General features: G+C 50.8%; 1 protein-coding gene across 3 annotated transcripts in view; it reads left to right on the top strand.

The window, feature by feature from the left end:
- Positions 1–18,115, top strand: part of PIGU (phosphatidylinositol glycan anchor biosynthesis class U) — an 86,911-nt gene that overhangs the window by 63,798 nt on the left and 4,998 nt on the right. For all 3 annotated transcript variants that reach the window (XM_028118863.2, XM_028118864.2, XM_028118862.2), the window contains 2 exons: positions 2,290–2,414; positions 9,801–9,943. In XM_028118863.2, coding sequence (XP_027974664.1) covers positions 2,290–2,414; positions 9,801–9,943 — 268 coding nt within the window. The remainder of the gene's footprint in view (positions 1–2,289; positions 2,415–9,800; positions 9,944–18,115) is intronic.

Raw genomic sequence — 18,115 nt, 5'->3', positions numbered from 1 at the left:
GTAGTGTAAGAAAGTGAGCATGTATTGAGCCTGGCTTCATCCCAGCCCTTTTTAGGCTTTCTGAAAAGTGTTCATACTCAAGCCTTCCAGCATTTCTTGGAAGTAGGCATCATTTTATTACCATCACTTCCATTTTATAGTTGAGGAATGGACATTTGGAGAAGTGGAAAAATTTTCCCAGAGTCACACAGCTAGTGAGTAGTGGAGCTGGGATTCAGACCTACGTTTGTCTGTCTCCAAACTCTATCCTCACCCCCTGCACCATGCCAAACTCCTGAAAGAGATCACTTGTAGTAGCCCCCTGGAAATTGTTCTGTTATCCTGGCTCAGGGAAGGGAAAACAGGCTCTGACACATGGTCCAGGTGATGGTCGTGGGTGCTTGAAGGGCCCCTCACATCCTGATCTCAGTGGGGCCAGTCATCCTTGGCTGCAGGTCCAGGGAACCTGGAAGGGAATTTGGTTTAGTTTTCAGGAGCCTGAGTTCTCTGTTCTAACCTTGCTGCCAGTCTTCATGGCCAGTGTACCAATGCACATGGTTCCCATTCTATAAGAGCTCAGAGCTCATGCCTCCTTCCCATAACTTAGCCTTGGCCTGGCAGTCTCAGAACTCTGGCAGCCTTGCCCAGCCAAGCTCTCCAGCAGTCTGTCGTCCCCAGTCCCTGCCTTTGTTCTTGTCGGGCTTAGCCGCTGGGCTGAGAGAAGCCAGGAGCCCGGAACACCTCTCCTCATCTGCGTAGCACCTTTCATTGTCTGCATGGGAAAGGCCACAGGTGGCTCCTGGGTAGACAACAGCAGCACCGGCATGTGACCCCCACCCACACCCACCCCGGGTTGTAGGGACAGAGGGTATGAAGTGGCCTCCCCTGCTGGATCTGAAGCTCTGCTAACTCTCTGGCCCCCTGCAGTGGTTGCTTCCAGTGCCAGCTTTGTGGAAACAGAGCCCTTCAGGCCACCTCTCTCCAGACAGTACTGCGGGAGCCTCGGCTCTCCATACTTTTTGTCACTGTACTTTCGCTGGCCTTTTCATAGAAATGTTGTAGTTCTTACCAGCTACCTACAAAGCCCACAGCCAGTGATTTGGCTTTTCTTTAGGAAGATGTTCACTGAGCTAGCTGGACCCTTCTAGAGCCTACAGGACTGTGAGACTTTGCCAAGCTGCATCTGAAGCATTTGCTGTGTAAAACTGCTCAAGTGTTTGGGGTGTGTACATGTTTGTCTCCACATCTCAGATTGACACCCACTGAGTCACCCTGACCTTTGACCTGCAAGTCAAGAATACCATGAATCTCTGAAGAAAACCTTAATGAGCTGGGCATGCAGGTACTGTGCAGAAGTAGGCCATATGCTTGTTGTTCAGGTACAGCTGAGGAGGGCGTAGATCCGGCCTCTTCTCTTGGCTTCCTTTTAGTACTTGGACAGCTCTCGGACGAACGTTGGAGATGGAGCTCTGTCCCCACCCTTTCTGACGAGAGCTGTGATCATGCTAGGCACTCAGGAGAACAGTACTGGTGATGCTTAAGAGTTCTGGAGATAAGCAGTCCCACTGCTTACTAATTCACCTACCTTCTCTGAACTTCCATTTCCTCATCTGCAAAGTGTGGGTGACGGTCCTGCCTACTTTGAGGAGTAACTGACACACAGTAGGGATCATGTGTGATGGCACAAGGAAAGGGCCTGGGACAGAACTTGGCAGAGTGAGGGTTTAGGAAATGGTAGTCGTTATTGTTAGTTTAAGGTAATAAGAACTCCAGTTCCAGCACGTTGGAGCTCAAAAGCTGCCTGCAGCAATCAGTTCTCTTTCTGGAAAGGAGCACATCATAGCTAAGGGTCCGGAGACTCCACTGACCATACTGTCAGAGAAGAGCGTCGGCAAGCAGGCACATCCTGCCCTGGGTCCAGTTGTCAAAGGGGCCTCTGGCGAGGGAGGCTGCCTGATGACTCTAACAAGCAGTCTTTAGAGCCCAATAACGAAGCTGACTTCATCTGTTTTCTTCCTCCTACGGGAAGGCCCGGAGCCGGGATGGGGGTTGGCGGGGGGATGAGCTGTTTCTCCAGTGTTTGCTGGGCCCTCCTCCACCACCACCTCTGGACGTCTCTGGGTCCCCACGGTTTTCTGCTGTGCTACTCGGTCTGGCCCCCATGTCCTTTGGGCCGCAGAGCCAGCCCCTGCCTGAAGTCTCCTGGAGAGCATTTTTGAGTTCAAGGGTTGGGGTTAGGAGTCTGGGGGTGGACCTCGTCCCTGACTGATCTCTCCCTCTCTGTCTGTCTGCCTGCCCCGCCCGCCCCAGGGAGCACCCTATCTTCTTCATGTTCATCCAGATTGCTATCATCTCCATCTTCAAGTCCTACCCAACAGTAGGGGATGTGGCCCTCTACATGGCCTTCCTCCCTGTGTGGAACCATCTCTACAGATGTGAGTATTCCCGCCTCTAAACCTCTGGTGGCAGACTCGTGTTAGCCTGGTCCCTGGATGAAACAGCCAGGGAAAAAGAAATCGATAGGCATTTGCTGGGTGTTTGCTGCACTAGCAGCACCTGGAGAGAGACAGTGGCCGGCTAGGTACTACAGACTGGTGATGATGATAACAAAAAACAACATTGTGGGGCGCCTGGGTGGCTCTGTCGGTTGGCGGCTGCCTTCAGCTCAGGTCATGATCTCCAGGTCCTGGGAGCGGGCAAAGCAGCAGATCCAGCTGCTGGATCCAGCTGATCCGCTCACTCTGTTCCCCAACTCCCCACTTGTGCTCGCTCGTTCTCTCTCTCTCTCTCTCTCTTAAGTAAATAAATCTTTTTAAAAATGCTGCTTAGGGGCGCCTGGGTGGGTCAGTCATTGAGCATCTGCCTTCGGCTCAGGTCATGATCCCAGGGTCCTGGGGTGGAGCCCTGCATCAGGCTCCCTGCTCCGCGGGAAGCCTGCTTCTCCCTCTCCCACTCCCCCTGCTTGTGTTCCCTCTCTCACTGTGTCTCTCTCTCTCAAATTAATAAAATCTTTTTTAAAAATTAAAAAAAAATAAAAATGCTGCTTATTCTATTTCTTTTTTTCTTTTTTCTTTTTTAAATGCTGCTCATTTTATTTCTTAAAAGATTTTGTTTTTTGAGAGTGAGAGTCAAAGAGTAGGGGGAGGGGCAGAGGGAGAGAATCTTAAGCAGACTCCCTGCTGAGTACAGAGCCCGACAACGACTCGGGGCTCTATCCCAGGACCCATAAGGTCACGACCTGAGCTGAAGAGCTGAAACCAGAAGTCGATGTTTAACCGACTGAACCAGCCAGGCGCCCCCAAATAACCACCATTTTTTGAGCACCTACTCGGTAGCTACCTGGCCACTGTGGTTCTAAGAGTGTTATGGGCATTAGGTCAGTTTATCTTCACAGCAGCCTTGGTGGGAAAATATCATCATTTTGCAGATGAGAAAACTGAGGTACAGAAAGGTAGAGCCACTTGTTCAAGGTTATGTGATAGGTAAGTGGAAGGGCTGACCATGAGCTTCTAGCTAGTGCTGTCCAGTAGGACTTTTCTGTGATGATGGAAATGTCCTTTATCTGCACAGTCCAATAAAATAGCCACTGGTGTGACTCAGAAACTCAATTTTTAATTGAAATTTATTTAAATTTAAGAAGTCACACATGGCTGGTAGCTACCGTATTGGACAGTGGAACACTAGACCTTGGGCTTTGAACCATTTCCCAGCACTGCACCTAAATGTCCACAGAAGACAGATGGCAACACTGCACGCTGCCTGCTCCGAAAACCCCTTCAGCTCTAACCATCCTCCTCCCCCTGCTTCCTAGGCCCCCAGGATTTTCCTCAGTTGGACTCTTAGCCCTCTGTGAGGGCTCTTTACAGTGTAATGGGCTTCCTGAGGGTAGGCTGATGATTCACTCACCTCTGTGTCCCCAGCACCCAGGATCAGACCTGACCCACAGCTCAGCAGGTGTTTCTGGATGGGTTTTTTCAGCCTCTCTAATAAAGAGGCAGTGTCAATGGCCAACACGACTTGATTCTCTAAACTAAAATAGGAAGGGAGCTGTGGAATTTTCCTTGCCTACAGTGGGTGCCCGGCAAGATGTCAAGAATGAACCTGGGGAGGGCAGGCTTCAGAGGAAGTAAATCTTTGTTATTATTTGGGGCTGTCTGGGTGTCAACCAGGAAGTGAAACTGACCAGCTGCTAGAAAGAAACCTACCTGTAAGTCGGGGCCTCTGAGCGAAGGTAAACAGCAGAGTGGGCGGGCCAACCCTAGACTGCCCTTGCAGGTGGTGACCTGTGGGGCGGTGACCAGTCCAGCCTGCCTGGGAGAAGGAAGTGGCTGGTGTCTTCTGCCTGTGACATCCTTATTGCACAGATAAGAATCACCCAGTCCAGCGGGTTTATAGTCAGCCTGGTGCTCCTCAGCAGAGTGGCCAGTGACAAGTCATGAGGCCACCAAACATGTCAGCATGCCCCAGATTGTGACAGGGTGGGTCTTGGGTACATTGATCCTCTTTCCCCAAAAGTAGAGTCATTGTTTCCTAGCTGGCTGTTCCACACGGGGCACCTCTTGCTCTTGGTTAATCCTTCATCCCGTATTCCTGAACACGGCCTGGAGCCAGAAAGACTTGAATTTGGATCCTGACTTTCCCATTACTAGCTATCTGTTTTTAGGAAATTCATCAAACCTTTCTGAGTCTCTGGGTTTTTAATCTGTCAGATGGGGAGAATATCTTCCAATGAGTGTTTTAAGTTTGAGAAAGATTGTATGTAAAGAGCGCTGCAGTTATCGCTGGCAGTAATCATGCAGGGGGCCCCCTGCATAGTTCTGTGACCAAAGCTTCAGGCTAAGTAGTCAGAGTCATTGGAATAAACATATTTTTCAAAACTTGAAATAAGCTATTTTATGCCCTCCGGGGTTGAGGCAGAGAAAACAAGGATGGGGTTTCTAGAAACCTAGATGATCTAATAGATGCTGTAGCTCGCTGGCTGGGCAAGCAGTTTACAGTTCAGCTTGACCGAAGATCCTGCACGGAGCGTTGGCTGCCCCCCTCAGTGGCCAGCTCCTGTGGCAGAGAATACTCGTGCTCAGGGTATCTGTGTGGGGCATGACAGCCGTGCGTCATTGCACTCAGCCAGGAACATCTCCAGCCGAGTCCTTTGGACCTGTGGGCGGAAACTCAGAGAAGTCTGTAAGTCTAGGTTGGATATATTCAGACTTGTAATGTGCTTAAGAATTCAGTTTAAACATTAGTTGCCAGTGCTAACCTGCCTGCTCACACATTCACCTTTTTGTTTTCCTGTCCTGGCCAGGACAGGGGGAGGAGAACAGGTATGTGGGCCCTGCTCTGAATGCAGGCCCCAGACGCAGGGGTGGTGCTTGGGGCCAGGATGAGGCATACCAGACACACAATTGCAGTGTTAGGGAACCGCCTGCTGGCAGAGCTGGTGCTAGTCTGCAGTGGCCCGGCCGAAAGAGCCAGTAACCAGAGGCTGTGTGTGCATGTGTGTGTGGTATGTGGTGTTTTGTTTTTATTAACTTTTGTATAAAGATAAAAGAATATGGATAAAAGACATACAAGTTATAGAGAATAATAATACAATAAGCACCTTTGAAGCTCCCAGTCCCCTCTGTGCTCTTCCCAGTAGGGCTGAGTTCTTCAAGTAGAATTTTATTTTTTCTTAAAGATTTTATTTATTTATTTGAGAGAGGGAGAGAGAAAGTGAGTGAGCACTAGTGGGGGGGTGGGCAGAAGCAGACTCCCTGCTGAGTCCAACATGGGGCTCGATCCCAGGACCCCGAGATCATGCCCTGAGCCTGAGCCGAAGGCAGCCGCTTAACTGCCTGAGCCACCCAGGCGCCCCTAGAATTTTATTTCTGAACACCTGAGGCTCAGAGAGAGAAGGGGACTTGCCTGAAGTTTCAGTTTGTCAGTAACAGAGGCAGAGACTGGATAAGCCACCCTATGAATGTGGTGGGGAATCTGATTCCGTCTGACCCAGTAAGTCTGATGAAGGGTAAGCCTTTCGTCTCATTAGGCCCTGGTCATCTCTGACATCTCTGACACCTGGTGCCTGGAACAAGCTGTCCTGTGTGCCAGGTCCCCAGCACCGTGTGCTCTGGCATATAGTTTTAATCCTCTGGCCTGTCAGCCAGCAAGAGTGAGTAGCAGCTCCCTGTTCCTGCAAAGGTCATCACAGGCCAGAAGCCAACTGGATGCTGGTGACAGTTCCTCCAGGCACATGGGGATGTATCTTTGCAGCTGTCTGTAATTGCAGCCAGGAGCTGCATGGGAGCCTCTCCTAGTCTCTGTGCACTTTGTCACCTTCTTGTCACCCTGTCTGAAATCCAGAGTGGTGAGGTAAGGAACAATGACCTACCTGGGCTGTTGGGCCACAGGAGTTTTGTTTTAGGAATAGCGTCTGTCTTTTTCAGCAAAATAATTTCCAAGGGATCAGAAAGAACCGCTGAGAGGGGCGTCTGACACTTGGTTTCGGCTCAGGTTGTGATCTCAGGGTTGTGGAATTGAGCCCTGCTTTGGGCTCCACACTCAGCGCGGAGTCTGCTTAAGACTCTCTGCCAAGGCGCCTGGGTGACTCAGTTGGTTAATCGGCTGCCTTCAGCTCGGGTCATGATCCCAGGATCCCAGGATTGAGCCCCGAGTCGGGCTCTCTACTCTGCAGTGGGGAGGCGCTGCTTAAGCACTCCCTCTCCCTCTGCATGCCACTCCACCTGCTTGTGCGCGCACACTCTCTCTGTCAAATAAATAAATAAAATCTTAAAAAAAAAAGACTCTCTCTGCCCCTTCGCCCCCACCCCTAAAATAAATAAATAAATCTTTAAAAAAAAAGAACCACTGAGAAATGTAAATAGTGATGTGGGAGTGAAGGAATGGCAAATAGATTTGTTCTCCTTTCTTGAGGTTGTAACATTGTTTACTAATAGTAATTCTCAATGCATGTATCCCTTTTCCCAGACTTCTTGTTCTGGGAGCAAAGAAGTCTCAGGAAGACTTGAGTTAGGTCCCTCCCTGCTTTGAAAACCCAGAATCATGGAAATTTCAGGTCAGAAAAGAGGACCCCGCAAGCACTCCAGGCCAGTGTTTCCAAATTGTGGGAGTTCACAGACCACTAATACTTTTTTAAAAACTCTGATGACAGAGTTGCCAACTTCTTATTTTGCTAAAGACATTAAAATAGTCAACTGCCAGGCATTCATCCCCATTTCATAAAAGAAAGGACTTTTTCACAACAACAACCAGCAACAAAGAGACCCCTGTCATTTCTCATGAATCTTAAGTTCAAAACATTCACCTGTAACAAGAACTCTGAACTACCTTGTTCTGGTTATCATCACCATGACACAGACCAGTGAAATCTCTGTTGCAGACTGGTCTGGGCCTCTTATTTGCCAAGGGTCTGCAGCTGTAATCCCGTGCTTTGAAGCCTTGGCTGCATATTGGAATCACCAGGGAAGCTGTTAACAAACGACTATGGATGCCCAGGCCCCACCCCTAGAGACTCTGATTGACTCAGACCAGGTGGGGCTCCCCCGTGATTTTATTTTGCAGCCAGAATTGAGACTCGCATGGGTAATCCAGTCCCCCTTCTGATGCATGAATCCCTGGTAAAGCAGTTCTACCAAGTTTCCGTACAACCAAGACAAACAATCTTAATGTTCGGGATGTTCCCCATCTCTGAAATCTCCCCAAACTCTGATTTGGAAGAAGGGATTTCCTGAAGGTCAGGATCAGAGAGGGGGAGGGAGCTTCTGTTCATTAAGTGCTTGCTGGAACCCAGATCCATTGGTAAGTTGTTTTGTTTTTTTTTAAAGATTTTATTTACTTTTTTGACAGACACAGAGAGAGAGGGAACACAAGCAGGGGGAGTGGGAGGAGGAGAAGCAGGCCTCCCACTGAGCAGGGAGCCCGATGTGGGACTCCATCCCAGGACCCTGGGATCATGACCTGAGCCGAAGGCAGACACCCAACAACTAAGCCACCCAGCTGCCCTCATTAGTTTTTTTTAAATAATACTTACTAGTTTCTTTAAAAATACAATAAAGTGTAAAGAAAGATAAAAATAGCATGTAATCCTACTGTCAGATACCCCTTATTGAGTTAAAAGGCGGGGGGAAGCACAGTATGATAGGCAGAGTAATGCTCCCCTCCCCACAAAGATGTCCACATCATCCCCAGAGCCTTGGAATATATTACTTTATGTGGCAAAAGGATTTAAAGTTAAGGATGTTCAGATGGGGAGATTAGCCTGGAGGCTTATCTGCAGGCAGACCCAGTGTAATCCACAAGGGCAGAGGGGCAGAGAGTCTGCGCCCTGGCAGAGAGAATCTTAAGCAGACTCCGTGCTGAGTGTGGAGCCCAAAGCAGGGCTTGATTCCACAACCCTGAGAGGGCCCTTAAAAAGTAGAAGGGCTAGGGGCGCCTGGGTGGTGTTGGTTAAGTGTCTGCCTTCGGCCCAGATCATGATCCCGGGGTCCTGGGATCAAGCCCCGCATCGGGCTCCCTGCTCAGCGGGAGCCTGCTTCTCGCTCTCCCACTCCCCCTGCTTGTGTTCCCTCTCTGTCAAATTAAAAAAAAAAAAAGTAGAAGGGCTTTGAGGCAGGGGGCACATGGGGGATCTCTTCCACAGTTTTGCTGTGAACCTAAAACTGCTCTAAAGTCTATTTTCTAAAAAAAAAAGTGGAAGAGGGAAGCAAAAGAGGTCAGCGTGCTGCAGTGTAGGAAGGGACTTACTCTGGCCTTGCTGGGTGAAGCGGGAAGGGGGTTGCGAGGGGGTTGTGCCTTGCTTTTAGCCTGTGAGACCCGTCTTGGACTTCTGACCTCCAGAACTATAAGATAAGCTGTATGCTGTTTAAGCCCCTGCATTTGTGGTGATCTGTTATAGTAGCCGTAGAAAATACTCAGGAATACATCGTACCAGGTTTTTCACACATCTTGTTTAATCCATGTAAACCACCTGAGAGTAGGCATTTTTAGCCCTACTTTAGAGATGGGCAAGCTGAGACTCAGAGAAACTTGCTGGCGGAGCAGGGATTTTAACCAAGGTCTTTGTCTTTCTAAGACCAAGTTTGGGCACACTGTCCTCCTTCCCCTCCAGCTGCACTCCGCCTACCTGCCAGTACCAGTCTGAGTGTCCGGTCCTCCCTGGGGTTTCTGGGAGAGCTTCCTCCCTGGTGGGATTTGGGATTCTGTAATCCCTCTGGGAGTGTGGGGTTGTGGAGGGGTGATATCAGACAGAGAGGGTGTCAAAAGAGTTTTTCAAATCATCTAAGGAAAAGTAAAGGACATTTGAAGAGAAAGGCAGGGAACCTAAGACATGAATTAAGGAAAATGGAAAATGTGTTCCTAAGACCCAGGGCTGTGGCACCATAGACTTTATGTGGGGGAGGGGGGGGCTCTAACCTCCATGGGTTCATGCTGCTGTTCCCTTCTATGATCCCATGTGGACAGACAGCACCCTGCTTGGGGAGCGGGAAGGAATTATGCTTGGACACTCCATTGTCTTGCTGAAATGCCCCCGTTGCGGTGCCCAGAGGCCTTCAGTCTTGCCGACGGTAGCCATCCAGGCCCACAGTGGGAGGGCCAGAGACCAAACCTAGGACTTCCCACCGGTTTTGGGCATGGGAAGCCATTAACTCAAGGGTCTGAGGCTTGCCTCCTGGCATCGCAGAGCCTCTGAGTCTGGGGGGAGGATTTCTGCCTCTGAGCTACACCAGACTCTCCCTGGGCCTGTGTCCTGTGCGGCCATCCCCCCAAGAAAGGGTGCTGAGAAGAATCAGCATTCAGCTAACTGTAACCATCTGTCTTTGCAGTCCTGAGAAATATCTTTGTCCTCGTCTGCATCATTATCGTCTGCTCCCTGCTCTTCCCTGTCCTGTGGCACCTCTGGATTTATGCGGGAAGTGCCAACTCTAATTTCTTTTATGCCATCACGCTGACCTTCAACGTTGGGCAGGTAAGAGTCCAGGGCTGCACGGGGACAGGGATTCGTTTTGTAGCTTCAGACATTGAGCAAAGGCCATGGGTTCTGCAAGCTAGGCATTTGGACTTGAATGAGGGGACCGTTCTTCCCCTGCAGTAGCTCCTGGTCCAGTAGAGAAGATTAAAGAAGAGAGCAGTAGAAAAGCTGAATTGGGCCAGCATTTATTGGGCACCGTGCTGAGCCATCGCCCCAGTGAATTCTCCCTGCAAGCCTGTGAGATAGTGTTATCACTGCTTTACAAACGCAACCAAGGCTGGCTCACACAGGTTGTCTCTTGCCCAAGGTCGTTGGAGGTGCCAAGAACCAAATTCAGGGAAGGCTCCATTTCTGAGGCTACCCTCTTTCTGTAACAGCCTGTGTGGCACTGTAGCAGGTGCAGTGGGGGTGGGGGGGGGAGGAAACAGTGGTAGCGGGTGGAGAGACTTTCCAGACTGGGACAGCAGGAGCAAAGGCAGGGAGATGAGAACTAGTTCAGTCTAGCTGTTGGGTCAGTCGGAGCAGAAATCGTGGGACTGAGGGGTGAGGAGGCCGTAGGGGGTCAGAGAATGAGAGGTACCAGCTGGGAGCTCCGATCTCCTCCTGACCCAGGGAAAGCCCCTCCCTGGGTGCCACAGAGCAATGCTTCTCAGAATCGGGATGAGGGGGGGTTGTTAAGAATGCAGATGCCCTGGTAATGTTTTAAATCATGTAGATATGTTGTGACTACCACAATTACACGGCTTTGTCCAAAAAAGCAAACAAACAAACAAAAAAACAGATTCCCTGATCCCACTCCCAATAGATATGGAAAACAGGGTCAGGAATTTGGGTTTTTAGTAAGTTTTCCCAGAGATTCTGCTGCAGGTGGTCCAGCACACTTCTCTGAAGTTCCCTTAGGTCAGCTCCATCTTCCTTGTGGGGTCTTAGGAGAATCAGTTGTCCCATTTACCACTTTAATTGCTGTTGGCACAGCCAGGCATTTCCTGTGCTTGATGGACTGGATGGGAAGCCAGGCGACTGGGGAGACGAATGATGCCAGGGAATGGTCCCCAGGGAGAGCCTTGCCTCCAAGGTTAGCTGCTGGGAAAGAAGAGGGGAGGAGCTTGTGCTTTCGCAGTGAGTGATGGGTCTGGCATTTCCTGCACGGACCTTTCTGGACAATTCTTGTCCAGCCCGGCTGTTTATCCTGGTTTGTGAACAGCAGGAAGAGAGAGGAGGGCCCTATAGCCTGGGTGGGACCGTGCTGGAGGGGCCATCCTGTCTGTCACACACAGGTTAGTCATGGTGGATACTCAGCTCCTCCTGAGACCTGCGTAAACAGAAGTGTGCAGGATTCGACTTCATACTCTAGGAAATCCAAAAGGTTGTTCTGGCTCTCTGTCTTGCTGAAATCCCTTTAATTATCCTTGGAAAGTGATGGCTGGTGTGTGAGGGCATCAGGCCTGCCCTGGGCCTCTGCGGAGTTTGGCAAAAGCTCTGCTGAAATAGTCCACAGCTTGTCGTCAGGCCATGAGTGTCAGGTGTGGGTCGGGACTACAGTTGCAGTGATGACGAGGTATTCATGGAACTTGCCAGATGACTGCTTTTTTCCCTGTGGCTGCCTTTGTGAGGGAAGGGTCTCCGTTGATGGTAGGGGAGATGTTTGCAAGTGCTCAGGGGCCATCGAAGGCAGGAGAGACTGGACCGTCGGAAGGTGGGACTGGGGGTGGGAACGAAAGGCCAACTACATGGAGCATGCTAGTTGGTGACTGCGCTGTGGAGAAAAACCAGGTTGAGCTTTGACATTGTCTTTTTACCTTTTTTTTTTTTTAAATCTTTTAAAAATGTACTTTTAATCAGACAAGTAATACATGAATTCATTATTGCTGGGAAAAGAAATCAAACAAAATAGAAGCCTACGGAATGAAAAGGGCCCCCAGGGTCCCCGTCTCTTCCCACCCCGGGCAGACGTCATGATTGGGATCGGTGTGGGGTATCTTTGCAGATGTTGTCTGTGTATTTACGACAACTGTCAGTACGCATGCACGCATGCCGAGCTTGTTTGTGTACATGAAGAAACGGCCTCCTATTCTGGACACTGCTCTCGGACTTGCAGCATTTCGCTTGATGATCCCCTCTTGATATTGGTTCCAAGAGCCCGTTGGCAGAAGGAACTTGATTGATTTGACTAGGTAGGCTCCTGCTGATGGACATCGAGGCTGCTTCTGGTTTTCTGCTATAAATGGAAGAGCCCTGGGCATCCCTCCGCATAACCTAGTACACACAGACCAGCGTTTTCTCAGGACAGACTCCAGGTGGTGAGATTTACTGGGCCAGAGGACATGGGCCTTGTGCATTTTGGCAGATATTGCCACATTGCCCTTCAGACAGGTCATACCAGCCCACAGGCCTCCCAGCTGTGGCCCAAGTGCAGACATCACACACCTGTGTCATCGGCCGCCTCGGGCCTGGACTCTTGAGTCAGACAACTTTGTCGGGTCAGATGTTTTCTGGGACTCCTGGCTTTGTTTGGGCTCTGTGGCGGCTGCTGCCAGATCACTGAACGGACATGTCATATGGGGGCACTTACCAAGGCAGTCGCTCAAGCCCTCTCAATGTCCCAGAGCATTGACTGAGCAGAAGAGCACCCCTCGTGAGGTTAGACACACCTGCCTCGGGCTGTTGGGAGCCACAGAGCACAAATATGAGACAGAATTTTACTAACTATTGAATGTCCCCTCCTTAAAAAGGCCTTCCGTGAGGTTCCCCTCCTCCACTGTCTCCTTCTTAGCTCGTTTGTTTCCTTCCTAGCACTCTCCCAGTTTATAAGTTTATATTATTATTTCTCTCTCTGCCTCCCCTATTAGCCTCTGCACTTCATGCAAGCAGAAATCAGCCTGTCCTTTCCACTGCAGGGGCCCCAGCTACCAGCTTTGTGCTTGGCATAGAGCACTTGAGCAACAGTTGCTGAATGAGTGAATGAACCAAAGATGGCCAGGGAGAACAGGGTGTGATTAAGGGCCCAGTGTACAGAGTAACCACTGGAGGAATCTAGCGGGAACAAGACCCCCGTTCCTGTTGTGAGTGGTCGTGAAAGCCCTGGGGAGCAAGGAGTAGCAGCTGGGCCTTTCAGACCTGGAGAACGAGAGGTGTGGGAGGTGGGCAGGTGGGGGGGCCAAGTCGCCCCCACCGGCCGAGGTTAGTGGGTAGCAGCTCTGTCCCTAACCCTTCTCCGGCTTCTGTCAGAACGTGGTCTCTGTGGCTGGGGAAGCCGCTACGTATCCCCCACAGATCAAACCAGCCCTTGCTTCCATCTGACCTACAATCAGTGCTTCGGTTGCAATGTATGGCATTTGGGGACATGTCTTCAGTCCCATGGCTGGCTTTTCTCAGCTCTTCTAGCTGGGACGATACCTTAAAGTCCCCTGGTCCTCCCTCTCCCCCCACTGGGCAAGACAGACCAGAGCTGTCCTGGGAACCAGATGAGCATGGATTTACAGCAGGCATCCAGAGCCCAGTCTGTTGCTGGTGAGTGCGGAATTGAATGTGGAGAACATCTTGACCCGTAGACTTTAGGTCCTGCTCTGTTTGAGTTGGTCAGTGCCACATTCTGTGATACGACAAACTACTGATAAATTCTTAGTAATACTGGCAGGTAAACCAGTGACTTAGGCTCCATCCTTTCCCCTGGGGCCATTAAGTAGTTTACAGTTTGTGGCATGGATCATTTGTTAATTATAATTGTGCCTCAGAGTCAGTAACTAGGAAATGACAACAGTAAAACATCCATGGGTGTGTGTGTGCACACACACACATACACAAGAAAGGCTGGGGAGAAGGAATGGTTGAGCTAGATTGGTTGGTTGAGGTCCTTTTTTACTTCCTCACAGTGTGACCTTCAGCAAGTGACTTCTCTGGGTTGCAGTTTTCTTAAAACCAGGCTTGATAACCCAGCCTCCCTGGGTGTTGAGAGGATAGGGCATGTGTGAGTCCTGTTGCCATTTATATGTTGATATGAGAAGTAGCACCGGTGACCTGCTCTTCAGATAGCCAGAGCAAATCCCCAGGGAAACATTCAGACTGGAAAGAAGAACAAACTTCTTTTTTTTTTTTTTTAACTCTTTTCTCCTGCAGGTCAGTGACCAGCAGAAGAAAAATAGTCATCAAGGATTACATATAAATCAAAATTAATATGTTGAGGGGCACCTGGGTGGCTCAGTTGGTTAAGCATCCGACTCCTGATCTCAGCTCAGGTCTTGGTCTCAGGGTTGTGAGTTCAGGCCCCATGCTGGGCTCCATGCTGGGTGTGGAGTCTACTTTAACAAACAAAAAAAGTAATGTGTCTGAATTTAGCTTTTTTGAATGAGTAAGATAAAAACATCCCATTCACCCCCATTCATCTTAAAAACAGGGAACATGAGGAAATCTCTTCCTAAAATTATAATTAATAGTGGCTCATGTTTAAAGAATGACTGCTAGGGGCCAGGCCCATATGATCCCTTTAATCTTCTGGATCATGTGCTTGTGTGGCCTTCTGAGCCTTTCCTTGTGCGTTTGCATGTACTTGTATGCTCCTGGAGAAGAGTTTTATTTGTGTGTGTGTTTTATTATTGGCATCATGATGAAAATACGACTTTTTCCTTTTAATAAAACATCTTGGCGATCTTTCCCTGTTTATGTAAGAAGGAAGCTCCTCACCACAGTTGACACAGCTGCTCCCCTCCTTGGGGCCCTATAAGCTGTTTTCCCTTATTTTTATCATAAGGAATTCACTTAGTCCTTGTAACAGCCCTTTGAAGGAGACACTAGTATTCTTCTCTCCTGGTACCAGTGAGGAAGCAGAGGCTTGGAAATCCCCAAGCTCTGAGGGGGGTGTTTATTCATGTTCTTGTTTCTCACGTCCTCTTGCTAGACAGGGGGTTCCATGAGGTCAGCCCCAGGTCTATCTTGCTCACGACTGTATCCCCAGCACCAAGAATATTCAGTGACTGTTCATTGATGAATAAACGGAATGAGCTGGGATCCAAAACCCCATTTTATGACCAGTGATCCCATATAATCCTGTGTACTCTAACCTCCCACTTCTAGCATCTGTTAGGACAAAGCTGGGCCTGTGGCAAGTCTTGCTGGATTCCTAGGGTGTCAGAACCAGAGCCCCTTTCCCATCTTCCCCTGTGGCTGACCCTGAGAGCCTCACTCCTATCCTATGTCCATGTCTAAAATAGATTCCCTACTATCCAAAACAGTGTCCCAGCTGTGTCTGGAACATTCCATGAGTTGCTGCCTCCTCACCATGAGGTGCCAGCTCCGGTCCCTTCTCCTTGTAGTGCAGACCCTGTAGATCCAAGGCTGGCCTTGCTTTGGCCACTCTGCTCTCGGTCTCCAGGGGGGCCTGGAGCCCTGGGGTCTGGGCGCCAGCCCTCTCCTGTTGGGTCTGCTCAGGACTGGCTTATTTACTCCACCCATGAAAGCACAGTCCTGTCTCCTGGAATTGCCTTCTAGTTGGGAATGGGACAATGAGGAAGTAAATGTCTGGGGACATGTGGGTCAGATCATCAGTGGTGGGGTGGTGTGTAACCCCCATTTGTGGACAGCCAGGGCCCATTTCAGATTTAATTCCGTGGGTCTGTGTAATCCTGGCTGCAAAATCCTGAGTCTGCGTGTGGGAAGAGGTGTTCCTCCTGACAGGAGGCGCCTGTGGCCCAGGCTGGAGTCCTTGCCCTCGTCCAGCTGCCTGTGCTTTGCCTTCCACACTGGTGGCATTTTGCCAGGTCTTCGTTCATTCCTTTGTCCCCCCCATCCTCAAACTTTTAGCTCAGTGCTCAGCATCCCAAGCGTGGCTCTCACAGGCCCTTCCCCACCTGCAACCAGAGTGACAGGAAAAGCCTGAGCTAAATATAGGGAGGCAAGGCCAGCAGAAAGCCTGGGCTTTGGAGGCCCAGCCTCTGCAGTAACTCTCAGCCCCATCTGTCCTGGCTCACTGGCCTTAGGCAAGTCTCCTAACTCCTTGGGCCTAATTAATTTATTTGCATATATTGAGCGCTTGCTATGTGCCAGGCACTCTGCTAGCAGAATGTGAATGAGACACAGCTCTGCTTGCTGGGAGCCCATGGTCTGAGGGAGAGAAGGAAAAGGAACCAGGCAGGGCCAGGGGAGCCGGATGGTGCCGTGAATGGGGTAAAAAGGCTGGGGAGCTCAGAGCTGTGGTGGGTAAGGAAGCTTCTGTGGGGAGGCCGCCCATACATGGGGTGCCTGGGGGTGGGTAGGAGCTAACTGGGCTCTCTGTGGTGACACCTGTGGGGAGGAGAGCATGAGCGAGCGGGTGCAGAAGGCCGTCCCGCGGGCCTGGTGGGTGCCGCCAGAGAGCGTGAGCCCTGTCGTGCTGAGGACCAGGCTGAGCCTTTGGGTTTTGGCTGAGGGTAACTGGGATCCCATTCCTGCTTGGAAAACTTCATCATGCCAGGAAGGGAAAAGGTGAGGGGTGTGAACCCGAATCGGGGGCACAGAGAGGCTGTTGAAACCTGGTGAGAGGTGCTAGCAGCTTCCGTGTCCTCCGCCTAGAAGGATAGCCGTGAGGACTCAGTAAGGAGTTGGGTGGGGAAAGCTTTTGTGAATTGAAAAGTGCCACATAGATGACAATTACCATCATAGCGACTTTGATCTTACCATGTGACCTTACAGACCCTGAGATGGAGGTCCAGTGATTTTCCCACTGTTTTGTGTCTTTAGAGCTAGAGGGTGGAGCTCTGTTTCTTCACCATCCCCTCCCACACGTGTCCATCCAGGCCTGAGTTGGGTCACGCCAAAGCCCGTCCAGCTCCACAAGTCGACCCTCAGCCCCTCCTGCTCCCATATTCCGAGATCCGAGGTGGTGTGGACAGAGGATGCTGTGCTTTGCCCATGGTGATGACCACGTGAGCTCCCCCAAGTGCAGGTTGGCTGTCAAGGGTCAGCATCTCCAGCCCAAGCAAGAGACCTGGGAACTGGGACATGCCTACGGCGACAGGAGCTGCTTCTCTGGGAAGCTGGGGCAGCCCAGGAGCCAGTGTCGGCTGAGGCTTCTGTTCTGAGCACCGCCCCTGCCCCGACACCCTGAATTAACAGCCTTGATGGCTCGGAGGGCTCTGATACTTATTTTGCCTTTTCCCAAAAAAAACTCAGTCTTGGCCAAGTGACAGGGCTGGGACCTGGGAGCACAGCCTCGACAGGGGTGTCAGTGTAGACCACAGGTTTGCATGGACCCATAACAGGACCCACATGTGTGGGTGCAGTCCTTTCACCCCTCCCAGAATCCTTAACTGGGAGGAACTCGGGGGGTGCCGGAGAAGAACTAAGGTTTGGGTCTCAGGTAGGATTAGCATTGCAGCCTAAAGCTTCCCTTACCCCCCTGGGACTCTGAGTTTGCTCATCTGTAAGTGGGGCTTATAAGCCCTACCCCAGAATGTTGTGAAGATTCAATGCTTTTTTTTTTAATTGAGGTAACACAATGTTACATTGGTTTCAGGTGTACGACCTAGTGACTGTCAGCTCTGTTGTGCTCACCACAAGGGCAGCTGCCCTGTGTCCCCACGCAGTGCTCCTACCACCCATGGTGCCCCTGTGCTCTACCCTTCATCCCCGAGACCTGCTCACCACAGGAAACCTGCCCCCCCCCCCCCACTGGTCTTCACCCGGTCTGCCCATCCCCCACCCCCTCATGATGCTTTTTTGTTAAAGGGCCTGGCCTGGGGTGGCTACCCAGAAGTTGCTGCTTTCCCAGCCTGTGATGGAGCATGTTTTGACCATTTTACTCCACGTGTGAAGCACCCTTCCCTGTCCCCTGGCCGTCTGTTGATCCGCTACCTTGTTACATCTTCATTGTGGCCCAGAGGTAGTCCTGCAGCCCTCACGGCTGCCGGCGGAGAAGAGTGGTCTGATGAGCCCTCACTGGGCTAATGCCGAGGGGCTGGGGACCCACAAACCACTCCCAGAGCACCAGCCCTCTGCCGGGCCCAGGGTCCCAGAGCTGGAGCAGATGCCAGCCTGTCGGATTGTGGGGCAACAGGAAGTGACTCCATCCCAGGGGTGACATAAGTGAGCATGGGCTTAGGGAAGACTCTGGGGCAGGAGATGCAGATGATCCCGCTCTAGGGATACATAGGAGCTCTTTGTGGAAAGGGCCATTCCAGCCCAGCCGAGGCAGTGAGG

The sequence above is a fragment of the Eumetopias jubatus genome, unplaced genomic scaffold (genome assembly GCF_037043125.1).
Source record: "Eumetopias jubatus isolate StellerSeaLion01/CBP00866 unplaced genomic scaffold, mEumJub1_p1.0 scaffold_9, whole genome shotgun sequence".
In the NCBI taxonomy this organism is placed as follows: domain Eukaryota; kingdom Metazoa; phylum Chordata; class Mammalia; order Carnivora; family Otariidae; genus Eumetopias; species Eumetopias jubatus.
This window is presented reverse-complemented; position numbering and strand designations above follow the sequence as displayed.